This window comes from Cygnus olor, chromosome 19 (assembly GCF_009769625.2).
Source record: "Cygnus olor isolate bCygOlo1 chromosome 19, bCygOlo1.pri.v2, whole genome shotgun sequence".
In the NCBI taxonomy this organism is placed as follows: Eukaryota; Metazoa; Chordata; class Aves; order Anseriformes; family Anatidae; genus Cygnus; species Cygnus olor.
Window position 1 is genome coordinate 8627876 of NC_049187.1, and position 15166 is coordinate 8643041.

At 56.5% G+C, this 15166-nt stretch overlaps 1 protein-coding gene across 3 annotated transcripts in view; it reads left to right on the plus strand.

The window, feature by feature from the left end:
* OLFM1 (olfactomedin 1) overlaps positions 1 to 15166 on the plus strand; it is a 31666-nt gene that overhangs the window by 1637 nt on the left and 14863 nt on the right. Inside the window, exons 1-2 of one of the 3 annotated variants that reach the window (XM_040531053.1) lie at positions 9029 to 9482; positions 11433 to 11582. In XM_040531053.1, coding sequence (XP_040386987.1) covers positions 9300 to 9482; positions 11433 to 11582 — 333 coding nt within the window. In that variant the 5' untranslated portion in view covers positions 9029 to 9299. Of the gene's footprint in view, positions 1 to 9028; positions 9483 to 10773; positions 10915 to 11432; positions 11583 to 15166 lie in introns of those variants that run through there. The other 2 variants (XM_040531055.1, XM_040531054.1) reach the window with 2 other exon arrangements.

The window sequence follows — 15166 nt, forward strand, 5'->3', positions numbered from 1 at the left end:
TGTAGCTGAAGCCTTTGGGCTTTGCACCCTCGGAGTATTTCTGCTGCCCCCAGGATGAAACGGCTCGAGTAAGAGCTGCCTTAATTGCATGGAGCCCTCCAGAGAAGGGATGGAGGGGAAATAATTCACCGGGGAGGGGGGTGAGGGAAGACATCCAGGCTCTGGATGAGGAGGGGGTGGAAGGAAGGAGAGCTGTGAGTGAGTGCCCGAGAGAAGCCCATTGTGTGCGAGAGGAGGCACGCAGCAGTGCGCATGCGTCGCGCCGGACAAAGCAGCCACCGATCCCACGGCATCGCTCGGGAATCGGCAAAAAGGGGGCTCAGCACCCGGCCCAGGGCATGGCCAGCCCGGGGCCTGGCAGCGGTGTGGGGAAGCAAAGCGGTGCCGTGGGGCCACCCCTCGCCCCGCTGCCCCTGCAGCACCGCCGCCTGCCCCAGGGAAAGCGGCCGTGGCATGGGGATGCCACTGGTGCACCCCTCCGGGTGCTGCCACCCCCTTTTTGGCTTTGTCACTCCCCATTGCTCTGCTTCGGTGGTTTGTGCAAGGATGCTGAGTTACCACCTCTCACGCTGAGGATGCCTCTGTGCCTGGTGACTTCTTCCTCCTCCTGCTTTCCCTTTCCGTGAGCGCAGCGTGCCAACTTCTCACCCAACTTTAAAGCAGGGTGGGAGCGGGGAGTGAACCCCCCGAGCTGTGGAGCTGAGGGCTGCTGGCTACCTCCCAGCCCTGCCCTGCCACCGGCAGGGGCTCAAAGCCTATTCTGAAGCTGTGGCTTTGCCCAGCTGGATTTGGCCAGGGCACTTTCCTGGCATTTTCCTGGCTCACAGGGGTGGCCAGGGCTCAGCGCTTGCAGGTAGTCACCTCCTGCCAGGCCCCATGGAGCAGTCCCACCAGCCTGCCTGCTGCCTCGCCTGGCACTGCAGAGCCCTCGCTGAGTTTTAGCATCTCACTTCTGTAGCACAGCTGCCAGATGCGATCCCCAAATACGCCTTTCATCCCAGGCACCGCCCAGCTCAATGTCTTCCACGTTTAGTTCGGGGCCGGGTTCACATCTCCATCACGTGCGTGGAGACTCTGCCTGCCACTACAGAGATCCCGTGCTGGGGGAGGATGGACCAAGGCTCGGGGGGAGAGGTTGCTGACTCAGGCAGCATTCCCTGATGGTGCAGAAGCCGCTGCTTTCCTCTCCTCTCCCTCCTCGCAGTGGCACTGACATGCCAGCACGCAAGAAGGGAAGAAATGGAGAGGGGGACGGTTGTTAAAAGGGGCTGCAGGGGGCAAGCACGTGGCTGTCCTTCCAGCTGGCACCATGCTGGATGCCTGGAAAGCTCTTCTTGTGGAGGGGAGGGCATTGTCTTCAACATGTTGGCACTGCAGCATCCTCTGATGGTCCACCCGGGTGGGAGGAAGGATGCCTGTGCACAGCTGAGAGCACACGGGCGATGCACACACTGCAGGCTGCATCCCCAGTTTTGGCAGGGGCTTTGGGACCTGCCTGAGGTGGGTGGTACGTTTTCCTCTGGGAAACGAGGGGGGGCTGCCCCTACAAGCTTCCTTCCATCCCAGCCCTTTGCAGGAGCCCCCATGTGCCCCTGGCAGGCAGTGCTGGGGGGGCAGCGGGAGCAATACCTGCACGATGCTCTGCAATTCCTTCTCGCTGCCCAAGGTTGGGGCTTCCTGGGGAAAACACAGGGCTTTCTGTCCTGGTCTTCTTCTCCAGGAGAGCCCAGGACAGCTCGCCGGGTGGCCACGAGTGAGCAGAGCCAACTTACACTCTAAGGATTTGCCCACCCTGCCCCACGTCGCTTGTAACGTGCAGGACAGAGCTGCCAGAAAGACAGCGGGTGTGGGCAGCTGTAGTAAAGGCAGGGGTGCAGGATGCTGTCTGTCTGTCCATCCACCCCATCATTTTGTCCCTCCTTGTGCTGGCTGGCTCTGCTAGGATACCTCCAGGGAAAGCTCTTTGTGTTCCTCGAAGTTTCGCGGGGCAGCTGGCGCCCTGACGCTCACCCCGCAATCCCTGAAACCACGCGGGAAGAAATGTGTTCCTGGAGCGGGGATGGATTAAACATTTAGGGCTTCGGCGAGTCGAGATGAAAAAGAACTTTGCCATTGATTTTCCTAAATGCTCGCCGGGTCTCTCGGGGCTGTTTTTGGGGGAAGGGGGAGCGCTGCCAGCCCCACCGGGCTGGGAATGTGCCTGCGTGTCCCCACCCCAGAGCTGCTGTGTCCCGGTGCCCCCCAACCTGGCCGTGGGACCCATGGGGACCTTCCTGTGCCCCCTTTGGTGGCCGGACTCTTCCCCCCGCTGGCGGGGAGACACACGTGGAAGTGGCAGGATTAAGCTGCAAATCTGCAGCCTGTAACAGGAGGCAGCTGCCTCATCTCATAAACCAATTTGTCTCTCATTTCACTAACTTCGGCTTTAACCAATAAAAAAAGGAAGGTAATTTTCAGCCCCGGGTTGTATTTATTGCTCAAGTTATCAGTCCTTGTAATCAGTATTAGCATCACTGCGGAAAGTAATACAAAACTAATTACGATCCGAGTGAATTAGATGGATGCAGACTGTAGGCTGCACCGGCTGTGGAAGAAGGTAATTCCCGAGTTATGAGTGGTATGTTTTGGCTCGGCTTTGCCCTGGGGAAGCCACAAATAAACGGGGGCAGGGCAGGGACAGGGACACCGAAGAGCATCCCCGTGGTGTGTGCTGCCCACGGATGTGTCTGCCAGGCTTTTTGGGAGACCTAGGTTGGAAAGGGGTACCCAAGAGGTCGATCTGGTCAGGCTGTTCCCCCTGAAGCTTGCACTTGGGGAAACTGAGGCACGGAGCCAAAGCTGCGTCTTAGCACCAGCAAATCCTGACCACAAGGGAAAAGCACCTCAAAATCCTGATTCTCCCTCTTTTACAGGCCATAGGCACTGCTTGCTGCCACCATTCCAGAGCTGAGCCCCAGCCTCTGCCTCCTGATGGCTCTGTCTGGGGTTTTGGCCCTGTGCAGCTTCCTCCACTTTCAGGACCTAGGTCCTGGCTTCCAGCCCTCTTCCCCACCCAAAATCAGCCCGAACGCAAAAAATCTCCTGGGCAGATGGGCAGCAGGACGAGAGCTTGGCCCAGCCCTTGGTCTAGGACCGTTCTGCAGCCAACAAGCCCAGAACAATGCTGTGTTTCCGAGCAAGCAGCACGCCCAGCAAGTTTTCGATGCACAGGCACTTTCTGACTGGAGGCGTGCAGCTGACCGGGGAGATATGCCAAAAAAAAAAAAAATCATCCTTCCTAACCAAAACATTGGAGTAACAGGAGCCCGCTGAGGCGCCCGTGAAACCTGTGCTGACTTTAATGGGCTCAGCTCTCGCCCAGGGGCTCTGACGTGTGTTGGCACTCTGTTAGAGCACGGGTTTAATGTCAAGAGCAGCTTTAGCTAAACACAGATTTAGCGAAGCGAAGACCTGCAAAGGGGATTATTCGGTTGCAGTGTAACACAAAGAGCATGTTCTTCCCGCAGAAGTGTGTTTCTACTCGCCTTGGGACAACAAAAGGGAAATAATTCTGAGTGTTTTGTGTGCAGAAGGTGTCCCAGCTCCTGCAGGGGCTTTCTGGAGCACGTTGGGTTGCCTGCCCCAAATGTGGCTGCTCCGGGGGCAAGGTGCAGCACTGGGAGCTGGCTGTCACCTGCGGCGTTGGGGACACTGCTTCCAGAGCACGTTGGGGTCTTTAAGTGCCAGTTTCTTTCTTTGCTTTCCCTGTCTGTCCATCCACACCCTGCCCATGATGGGAGGAGAATGGTGTGCTGGTGCGGTGCCGAGGTGGCAGGATCCAGCCCCAGGGCTGAGGCAAGCTGGTATGAGTGACAAAAAGAGAGCCAAAAGTGAGAAAAACAGCTGAAAGGTCAAGGAAATGTGGACCTGGAGCTCTTTAGTGCCCACATACTGGTGCAGAGGGATTTCGGACACCCCCTGCTGCAAGCACAGGTGATGGGGAATGCGAGGGAAGAGGAAGAACTTTCACTAAGTTGGGGGGGGGGGGGGACAACATCGTCCTTCTCCCCTTAGCTCCCCCAGTGCCAGGCAGAGAGCAGAGGGGCACAGCGATGCCTCGTGTGATGCTGGGGTGGGCTTGGAGCCCTGACGGCTCCTTAACCTCAGCCCAAAGCCCCTGCTCCTCCCTTCAGCCCCTTTGTGCCCCCCCCCCTGCAGAAGTGCTCAGCATCCCTGGGGCTTTCTGCTGCCAGTGCTGGGGAGCTCAGCACCTCGGCCCAGCTCATGGGGTGCTCTCCCCATCCGTGTGTGATGGCAGGTAGAGGGTGGGTCCCCTCCACCCTGCTGCTCCCCCACCTCCACACAATCCCCGTGGCTTTGCAGGAGCTGCAGCACCCGGAGGTGGGGCGGGAATAGGAACAACAGGCTGCCGGGAGGGATGCAAAGGGTCAGCAGAGACCACCAGAGGCAGGTTCGCAGCCTGTCCATCAGCTGCAGAAAAGAGTTCTGAAGAAAAGACCCTTAACCCAAGCGCCAAAGCAGAATCCCTGAAGTTACACAGCTCCAGAAAGCTGCAGGCCCTGGGAAGGTGCTGGGCCCTGCCCCGGCTGCTGCGGGCAACCAGCACAGCAGGACCCGTCCCTGCTGTGGATGTCGGGTGCCAGCTGAGCTGAGCCAGCTTGGAGCAACAGCAAGATCTGAGGCTGCTAAAATTTGGCGTGTGTATTTGAAGGCGGCCCCCTTCGCTCCCCGTGCCATCAGCGGAGCGCTCCGCTTGGGGTCTGCGGGCACCGGCTCCGCTAAAGCTTGGTGGTGAGGGAGACTTCAGCACCTCTTCTCTGAACCAGCCAGGAGAGGGAGACAATGACCGCCGTGTGTGCGCACACACGCGCACACGCACACGCGTGGGGTTTCTGCGGACACTGACCCTCGTGGGTCTCATTGCAGCACCCGGTCCCATTTTGCATTGCCCCAGGAAAACAAACCTTCCAAGCGGTGGAATTTTCCACCAAGCAGCTATTTCAGAAGACTCTGTTATTTGCTTTTCTCTCTCAGTCCTCCTCTTTCTCTGCTCAGAAAACATGCATGCGAATAGCATCTTTTGTTCCCCAAATGTTCGTCCTCTCCTGCTGTTCGCTCGCTGCTCTCAGCAGCCCTCCTCTCCTCGGCGCACCCGCGAGGTGCACACCAGCACACGGGTCTTGCAGGGAGGGTGGATGTAGCACACAGATCAGGACAGGGACAACTCAGGGACCTAAGGAGCCTTTTTTTCAAGGCAATGCCCTGGGTGATACAAAGCAAAGCGATCAGGAGAAAGGTGAACTCGACCAGCTTGGCAAACTGAAGAGGTTTTGGCAGATGTTACGATGGAAAGTTGTTCTCTAAGGGTCAGATCCTGAAAGGCCCGTCAGTGAATGCTGGTCTCCTGCAGCAGGTTCGTGCCCTTACTGTATTTTTTGTTGTCTTTGCTTCCTTTGGTTTTATTCTCTTGCCAGGCTTTTAAAACTGTGGAAGCCATTGGGGTAGGAAAGAGCTTTCCACATTTGCAGGTCATTTGCTTTGGGCATGGAAGTGACCGAAGTCATTTTCCTGCTGCCCACCACCTAGCACAGCCCGGGGTGACCAGCAGCATCTCCGTGCCCAGCAGCCAGCACCACCTCTCGCCACTGAAAACCTTTCATCCCTAAGAAAGGAAAATGGAGACACTTCTGGGGACCTCTTGTGTGCCCGGTCCTGCTTCGGCCCTGCTGCCGTGGGCTAAGTTTGGGTGGCCTTGCCACGGAGAGGCTCTGGGGAAGGGCCCTGGCTCTCTGCCGGCACAGCTGTGTCCTAAGGGCTCAGCACCATCCTGCTTAGCTATCAGTGCATTCAGGCACCGACCTTTCTGAAAAGGTATGGGAGAACCATGGGTCTCGTGCTGTCCCTCCCTTAACGCCCCTTATGTTAGCAGCAAAGACTCCCAGGACCCTGCTTCTCTTGGCTATTTCACGAATACGGGAAGCAAAAGAAGCAAATTCAGACTGATTTCTCCCACGTTTCTGCACACGCAGCCTCTCCCTGAGCTGGCACAGAGGGCTCCATGCCAGGTGGCCAGAGCAGCGCTGCTGGTTGCTGGGGGTGGGCTGGGGAATTGCATGGGGGTCGTGGTGCTGGGCCCCTCCTTGCATGGCAGGGACCGGTGGCTGCTGCTCCTCTGAGCCCTGCCGTCCCCGCCTGCAGAAGCTTTAATCATTGCCCAGCATTTGAGGGCACATGAATGAAATCAGGTGTGTGTGGTGTCAGGAAACGAATGTTTCTTCAGTCCTGGTGGAATCCCCAGCAAGGCACAGGAGTGCTTTTTCCCTCACTGAATACAACTTTAGGTAATAACGGGTCTGTAGGTCTAAGTCCTTTGCATGTGTTTGGAGTAGGCAAATACGAGGGACAAACTTTACCTACAAACTCAGTTTCAAAATGAACATTGGGATGATTTGAGTGTAGCTCTCCAGTGTTTCACGTGGTATGATATCAGATGCGCCACCAGGGTCTCAGTGCAGTGCTGAGCACAGCACGAGCACCTGCTTAGAGCAACACAGGCTGAACTGAGGCAGAACAGGACCTGCATTTTTTTTTCTAAAATATTGGAGTCATGCAAGGCTTTTGCCTGAAGAACCTGTTCATGCACAGGTTGAAACACCTGAAACACCTCCGTGGTGTTGACCACCTTCACAGGCACAACTGTGCACAAGCTGACAGCAGTTTTGCCATGGAAGGGATGCCCAAAAACTCGAGGAAGACCTGGGTCTGGGTGAAACCAATCTCATGGGATGGAAGTAGTTTAGCTAGTTCAGGAGCCCCGAGCAGGACAGTTTCTGCCCCAGAGTCAGGAGTGGTTTTCTCACTGATTTCAGCGCAGCAGAAGGACCTGTCAGCTGGCTGGCTTACTGGGGATAGCGCTGGTCTGCCCTGAATAGCGGGGAAAAGGGCAGGGGTGACAGGGTTAAGGGTGCTGGGAAGCGAGGACAGGGAACAGCATCCCAGACGCTGCAGCGTCACGGCGTGACATGCACCAGGCAGTGCCACCCAGCTGGCAGCATCCCATCTTGCTGCTGCGCTGTCGGAGGGGCAGGATCCGACCCGGCGTCCGCGCTCACGCTCTAACTCATCTCTTTTTCTCCACCTGGTGGACTTGCTAAATGTATGTTCAGTGCTTCACCGAAACTCCCTCGCGCTCGCTGCAGAGACAGCTCCACTCTGCTGTCATCCGTCCCTGGTCCCTCTGCCCACAGCAGCAGTGCTGGGGGGGCACTGGGACAATCCCATGCTAAGGGCCAGGTCCCCAGCCAGGGGCAAGGTCCCTTTAGGGACACGCCAGCTCTGCAGAGAATGCATTTCAGCTTTCCTGCTTCCCCATTTGGGATTTGCTCTGCACACTGGCCTGGGTGCTGTACGGCAAGGAAGTCCTGGGGGGGTCACAGCCTTAGGGCGCCCCCCAGTGCCCTCACAGCTGTGACACCCACCACCTCCAGGAGCTGTGCCACGGGAGGAATGGTGCCAAAGGAGGCAGATTTGGACCTCGTCTGATCAGACCCCCACGGGGCCCAGCCAGGCTGGGGGTGCTGAGGCTGTGGGGCAGTGCAGGGGGTCCTGGAGCAGGGCCATGGTGGCTGCTCCATCGTGCTGAGGCTGGTGCTGTGCTGGTGGAGCAAGGGGCATCACTTCTATCCTCTGGAGAGGGCCGGGGGATCAACTTCACAATTTGTTTGGCACTGAGTGATTAAGGTCAGTTTAGGGAAGGACGTGCAGGGGACCTCAGGTCTCTGCTGGCTGGGGATCTGAAGCCACCAGGACAGTTCTGCGAACCCCTTTGGGAAACCTGGGTCACAAACGAGTGCTGTCTCGGTGCAGAGGAGCTGTATGGGGCAAAGCCACCACCCTGTTCACAGTCTAACAGCCCATGGTTTGCCTCCGAGCCGCACCAGGCACAGAAAGGCAGGTTTCTTCAAGCTGCAGGACGTTTGGGGGATGTTTTGGTAGCACCCAGTGCTGTCCCACCTCCCCTGGCCATACAACCCTGCCTGTTGGGAGCGGGGCGAGAGCAGCGTTAGGGGTGGCGCTGCCAGCTGGAGGGCAGGCTCGTTTCCTGGCACATTTTGGTTTAGCTCCAGCGTGGTGTGTCACGGTGCTGGCGGACGGCTGAGGCTGCAGCGTGGCGAGGGGGCACGCAGGAACGTGGGGGATGCTCCGATACACCACAGCCCGGGGGGGCTGCAGGCCTGGCGACCACCAGGTGCCTCCCCTGGGTCCCACACCTCGTGGTTTGTCAGGGAGCCCCCTGCACCGGAGTATTCACGGGGGGGGCACGGCTCCAGAGTGCTGCTCCTGACTCCCCCCGGTGGCCAGCAGCTCCCTTTTGTCCCCCGGAGAAGCAGCCTCTCGGGCAGGGGGGGCCTTCCATAGGGTCCCCGGGCGGGCTGCGCGCCCTCCAGCGCCCCTGCTCCGCACCCTGGCCCCGCAGCGCCCCGCGCCCCCCCCCGGCAGCCGGCAGGGGGCACCGCAGCGCCGCGCCGCATAGGGGAGCCGCCCCCCGGCCCCGGCCCCCGCCCGCGACCCCCCCCCCCCGGCTCTTTTCCTCCCGCCTTCTCCCCCCCCCCAGGTCTTTTCCTCTCTCCCCAGCTCTTTTTCCCCCCCCCCACCACCACATCGTACCGGCTACCCGACTCTTTCCCCTTCTCCCCAAATCTTTCCTCCTCTCCCCAACTCCTTTTCCCCGCTCCCCAAATCCACCCCCTTCTCCCCAGTTCTTTCCCCCCTCCCTAAACCTTTTCCTCCCCCCTTCCCCTACCCCTCCCCAAAAGCAGATCTCTCGCCCTCCCCCAAATTCCCCGCTCCCTTCTCCCCTCCCCAAACCCCTTCTCCCCTCCCCAAACCCTTTCTCCCCTCCCCAAATCCCTTATCCCCTCCTTCTCCCTCTCTCCCCTCTGTCTCCCACCCGCCCTCCGCAGCCTCTCCGGCTGGCTGGGCTCTCCCTTCCCCCCCCCCTCCCCTCCCCTCCCCTCCCCTCCACCCACCCTGCCCCTCCCTCCCGGTCCCGTACCTCCTCCTGCAGCCGCTCGGCTCCGGCTGGGGCGCGCCCGGTGGCGGCGGGCGCAGGGAGGCAGCCCCGCTCCGGGACCGGCTCCTGCACCGGCACCGGTTCCAGCACCCTCAGCATCCTCGGTAGCCCCGGGCAGGGCCGTGGCGAGCTTCTGGACGATGGGAAGGCGGCGAGAGGCGGTGGCGGTGGCCGGGCGGCTGGCGCAACCCGTCCCCAGCGGCATGGAGCCCGGCGCCGGTGCAGAATGAAGGGTGCGCGGCGCCCCCCCCCCGCAGACATGTCTGTGCCTTTACTCAAGATTGGAGTGGTCCTCAGCACCATGGCCATGATCACCAACTGGATGTCGCAGACGCTGCCCTCCCTCGTGGGGCTCAACACCACCAAACTCACGGCGGCCTCGGGCGGCACCTTGGATCGCAGCACGGGAGTAAGTGCGGGGGGCCGGGGAGGCCCGAGGGGGGGTCGGGGTCTGCCCGGAGCATCCCTGCCTCCGGGGGTGCCTGCACCCCCGGCTCCCGTCCCGTTCCCCCCGGCCGCCCGGTCCCCCCCTGCCCGGGTGCCCCCCGGGTCGCCAAAATCCCTCCTTGGCTAAATCTCACCCCGGGACCCCCCCTCGGGCCGTCTGGGTTTGTCCTTGCCACCCCCCACCCGGCAGACTCAGCGGGAGCCCCCCCGCCGCAAAGAGCAGCGCCCCGGGGGGAGGCAGCGCTGCTGCCCCTCGGGTGATGGGGGCATCACCCAGGGGGGTGCTTTACCAGGGCCCCCCCCCGCGCTGTGCAGGCACGGTCAGGTCGGTTTGGGGTCGCGGGGGCTGGCAGGAGATGGGGGAGTGGGGTGGCGGTGCGGGGAGCGCCCCCAGTTCTGCTCTGGGGTTCATCCATCCCCACCCCTGGGCAAAGTGGGGGGCTTTGCCCTGCCTCCAGCCAGAGGTTCGCAAAGTTTCCCTCGGCGCTGCTCTGCCGTCGCCTGGCGAAGCAGCTTGGGACAGCAGGTGCAAGTCCCGCAAGGTCTCGTTTGCTTCCCTGCCTTTAATCAATAGTCGTTAATGGGATGGAAAATGCAGCGCAGGAGTCGCGGCGTATTTCGGTCGTGCCTTATGTTTCCTGTCCCTGTTGTGCTGGAGGGCTGCTATGGTGGCTGGTCTTGCCACTTTGGAAATGGCTGAGGAAAACAATCCCTCTGTCTTGTCTTCCCATAGCAGGAAAAAACGGGAATCTTTTGCCTCCAGGCTGCATGCTTGTGCCTTAGAAAAGAGCTAACGCATTTCAGCTCTGCTGTTCCAGGATGAGTATTTAATGTAGTGGCTCTGCTGGTTGTGAATGAAGCTAGGCTTTTTTTTTCCATTTTACCAGGGATGATGAGACCTTTTGTTTTTTTTTTATTTCTGGTTACTTTTGCTAGAGAATCAAATTGTTTGTCTGTCTGCTAGCCATCTCTCAGTGAGTGTCTGTCCACATGGGTATTTGCAAGGTTATTTGTAATATATTAAAATTGTAGAAAGAACATTTCCCTTTTAGTTGGCAAAACAGTGGTACCTTCAAAGTGAGCAGAGGCTGAATTGTGATTAAATAATGTATTTTGCAAAATGCTGCGAGATCAAAGGGAAATTAAGATCAGAGAGCTTTGGAGAGCACAGGGGGCACGGGGGGGCTGGGGCATGTGCTGTGTTTGGGGCTGGGCTCCCTTTCTGCGCTGCGTCCTGGAAGCTCTGACGGAGGCACCGATCCTGCATCCCTTTGCTGCGGGCGTGCTTCGTGGGGCACGGCACCAGGGTTTCCCTGTCCGGAACCCACAGAACATTTGGAGAGAAGTGGCTGTCCTAGTGAACCTGGCAGAGGACAGGGGAAACGTAACTCCTGGTATCTGCTTCCTCAGAAGAGCTGATTTTCCTGTCGCCGGCTCCAGGAGAGCTCTGCAGATGCTCATTGATCACTGCTCAGCTCTCAGCCAGGACACAGTACGCCCCCCGTTAGCTCGGGCACATCCTTCTCCCGGTGTCAAGGAGAAGATGAGTGCTCTGTAATGACAGCCGGGCAGCGGCTTTCCCACCAGCTCGGCAGCCCGGTGCGCTCGGTGCCTTACAGCACGCCACCCACCCTCTCTGCGGCACGCCTTTCCTCCTGTCCCTGCTTCCCCACTTGCATTGCCCTGTCTGCTTCAGCTCTTGCTCTCCCTTTTAGACCCTTCCTTTATTTGTCCCCAATCCATATTTTTGCATTACAAGTGAATTCTGCTGGCTGGGCCCTCAGAGGAGCTCTCCGCTTGCTGCACAGCCCCAGTCTCTTTCACTCCGTGCTGCTTCCTCCCTCCTCTTCCTCGTTCGGCTCCCCCCACCCCTCCCTCCTTGACTTAACCCGTCTTTCCCTGTGTTAATTAGGTGTTGCCTACCAACCCAGAGGAAAGCTGGCAGGTCTACAGCTCTGCCCAGGATAGCGAGGGACGTTGTATATGCACAGTGGTGGCACCTCAACAGACGATGTGCTCGCGTGATGCCAGGACAAAGCAGCTGAGACAACTATTAGAAAAGGTAATGGCTGACCCGTTCTGGGCAAGGTGGTTTGGTTTGACGTGGCACTGGGGGTAAAAACACGGGAGAGTTGGGCTGAGCCTTTGTTTCCAGAAAAGACAGCCCCCTTGGGCCAGCCCTCCCGTGCTGTCGCTGTCCCCAGGCATGCAGTGGAGAATAATCAGCCAGGAGGACAAATATCTAAATATTTCTGAGGCACGGAGGAAAAGGGACCATGGCCTGAGGTCAGGTTAAAACTGCTGAGATCAAAGCAACGATATTGAATTACATCAGTTTAAAAAAAAAAAAAAAAAAAGGATGTAGCTTACTCTTTCCTTTCATTAAAAAAGGATGTAACTTACTCTTTTTTTTCATTATGTTAACACAAGCAGTTTGAAAGGATGAGCCTCAAAAAGGTGAGAGGAGATAGAATTAAAAAACCAAAGCCCATGCACTCTTAGCAGAGCTGATATTAAAAAAAGGTCGACTAGAACAGTACGAGCTGTCAACATCAAATATTATAGAAATGACAGTTAGTGGTTTTCTTTCTAATGTTGACATCCACTTGATTAGTTTTTAATAGTCTGCTGTCCGAAGAGATCAAAGAATCTCATTAGGGAAACGTTCCTGATAACAAGAAATTTTCCAGATAATAGATTTCATTGAAGAAATGCCGTTTCATGCGAAATGGTCCTCTTCTCTTTAAAATATAAGTGGACTCGTGTGCTGGATATGTAATTATCCTTTGTGCCCTAATGCTACGTTGGCGTGTGTTGTGCATGACAAAATAACTTCCACCCTGATGCTCTCGGGAAGTTGATGTATTAGGAACTCATAACAGCATTAAACCTACACTTAACTGATTCTCCTACGTGATAAGGACAATAAACTCAGACAGAAAACACTTAGCCCTTAAACAGCAATTTTGTATGTCATAGACTTCTAAAAATAATCGCACTCAAGCCTCTATTTCTCTAAGCAATACCGGCAATTGGTCCGGCAGCACATTTGTCTGAGAGGCAGCAGGCATTGTGCTAGCAGCTGCTGCGGCAGTCAGAGCCCGCCCGTGTTCCCAGAACTGCTCACATGCAGAAAACAAGTAGGGTTTGACCCAATGCCCTCTGCTAATGGGCAGGCGAGCAGGGTGTAGCAGCCCTGGGATACCAGCAGGTGCACTGCGGAGGGTGGAAATGCTCGGGGATTTTTTCCCTTGGGCAGCTCTCCGGCTGCGAGTGGATAAAGTGAGGGGGGAGCAGTACGTGAAGGCATGTGTTCTGGGGATGTGCTACCTGCCTGCGGATCTGTCTGCATCTCACTCCTACGCTAACCTATATCAAAACCCCAAAATAAAGAGCAGGCTCTTGGTGCCAGACATCTGATCTTGATCAAGGCTGAAATGATAATCCCTATAGGAAAACGCAACTGCAGCGGAGAGCTCCCAGCTCCCCAGGAAGGATTTCAGACCTGGATGCTTCTTCCCCTAATCTGACATTTTACCTCTAGTTTCGTGATGGGAAAACTCTCACCTCCAGATTTCTCTCTGCCAGCAGATGAAGAAGCATAATGTGTCAGAGAGGTAATTCTGTTTGGATTTTCAAAGCAGGAAACCTGGCACTCACCTACAGAAATAATAAGACATTGCTTTTGCGGGCCAGAAGAAAGCTGCTTTTGTGTGTGTGTGTACACAAGGCAGTTACAGCATCCTCAGTGAAAATCTCTGCACAGGGGCACCAGCAGCCAAAGGCAGCTTGAGGTTCCCAGCTGCCGAGACCCCAGCTCCCCTCAGCACACGGGCACGGGTCGTGCTGCTTGCAGGTGATTCCTGGGCACCCCGTCAGTGTGAGGAGCAGCAGGTGCGAGTGAGCTAAGGTGGGCGAGGTCTGCTCGCCACCGCACAAACTGTTCAGGCCACCTTCTGACACCGAGGTGTCTGAGCTCATCCTTGGCTGCCGTGCGTGGAGCCCTTCCTGCCTTCCGTGCGTCAGGTGCTGAGGCCAGATCCTGGGCTGCGTCCAAACCCAGCCGTCACCGAAATCCTGTTCACGAACAGATTATGTTTTATCTTCAAATGGATTTTTTTTTTTTTGGCCCTGTTATCTGGGAGGACTTCCTCCTCTGACAGTTAAACCACTTTTCGTTTCCTGCCAACGCTTATTCTTTGCCAGCACTGATTTCCAGCTTAAACAGTTCTTCTTGTTCCTTTGATACTCGCTCTGAGGTGTATTTAGAGAGGACAATGATCTGCTCAGCCTTCCACAATCCTTATAAAATGGACTTCTCTTGTACCGATCGCTTGGCTGAGTCCCTCTCTCTGCCACTTTTTCCTGTAGACCACAACAATTTCCCTCAAGATGTCTCAAGCTATTGCTCCATCAGTTTGTCCAGCTACCCCAAGCTCAAGCTAAGCATTCATCCTGCTTCAGACCCCCAAAACGGGCTCTGAACTGCCTTCCTGAGCTGATCAGGACTGGTCTGTGTTTCAAGATGACAAAGAAGTCATCCTGACCTCTTGTCGAAGATGACAAGAACAGAACTGGAAGTTTTGCCTGTATCAGTTTTCTGTTTTGAACGCTAAAGCGCACTCTTTTCCCCAAGACAATCACAGGTATATCTCTCTCAGCTTGATGGAAAATGAGGTTTCACGTTGAGAGTGCACGCTCAGCCAGTGGGGGCAAAAAGCATTTTAGCTACTGTTCGAGGGTAGTAGCTAATGGATGAAGCTGGGGGAATCTGAGACAATATCCTCAGGTCTCAGTTCATTAGAGCACTTATGTACACGCTTAAGTTTAAGCTATGAGCAGTCTCATTGAAATCTAATCATGTGCCGAAGTACTTTGCTGGATCAAGGGCTTAATATGCTAATGAAGGAAAACAAGTAGATCTCCAGATGATGAAGCACGCATTACTGTCAGAGATTAGGAATGACGGAGATTGAGTTTTTACCAGTCTGGCCAGAATCCTGCCTGGCTGAAAACAATACAGGCAACAAATAGCGAGAGTCTGAACTTGTAAAACACATCCCTAAAATAGCACGGTGGCTAATTTTAGACATCTGAGTTTAGAGCCCTGCGAGGAGGCTAATTTCCTCTGCCGTCAGGGGAGAGGCAGGCTCCTCCAGAGGTGATTCAGAGCAGGAGCCTGAGCGAGCTGCTCTGATTCACTTCCCAGCACAGCCTGTTCTCCCTCTACGCGGTCCGAGAGCAGCGCCAGGAGCCCCCTGCTCAGCACCTGCAGGGCTGGGTGCTGGTGCACACCATGTTATGGTCGCAGCGCTGCTCGTCTGATTGCTTGGCCTAAAGTTGGGGCTGGGCATTAGTGGGCTAAATGAGATCAGTTTTGTGCGACCCCAACAAGTCGTTCCTATTCCAATCCATTGAAACAATTCTGCTACGTAGATATGGCTTGACTCAAAGGAGAATAGACTGGATTAACAGGATAAGGATATCTAAGAGGAGGAATTGCAGGCCAGTCATGCTTGTCTGAGGCCTCTCCTCTCCCTCCAAGGGGCACCCTCCAGCCCAGGTGCTGCGGAGGGTCTCAGACTGACAAATACCTTCACCTCTGCTGAGGACGATTATTAGAGCCCCAGAGCAGTTGCGCTGGTC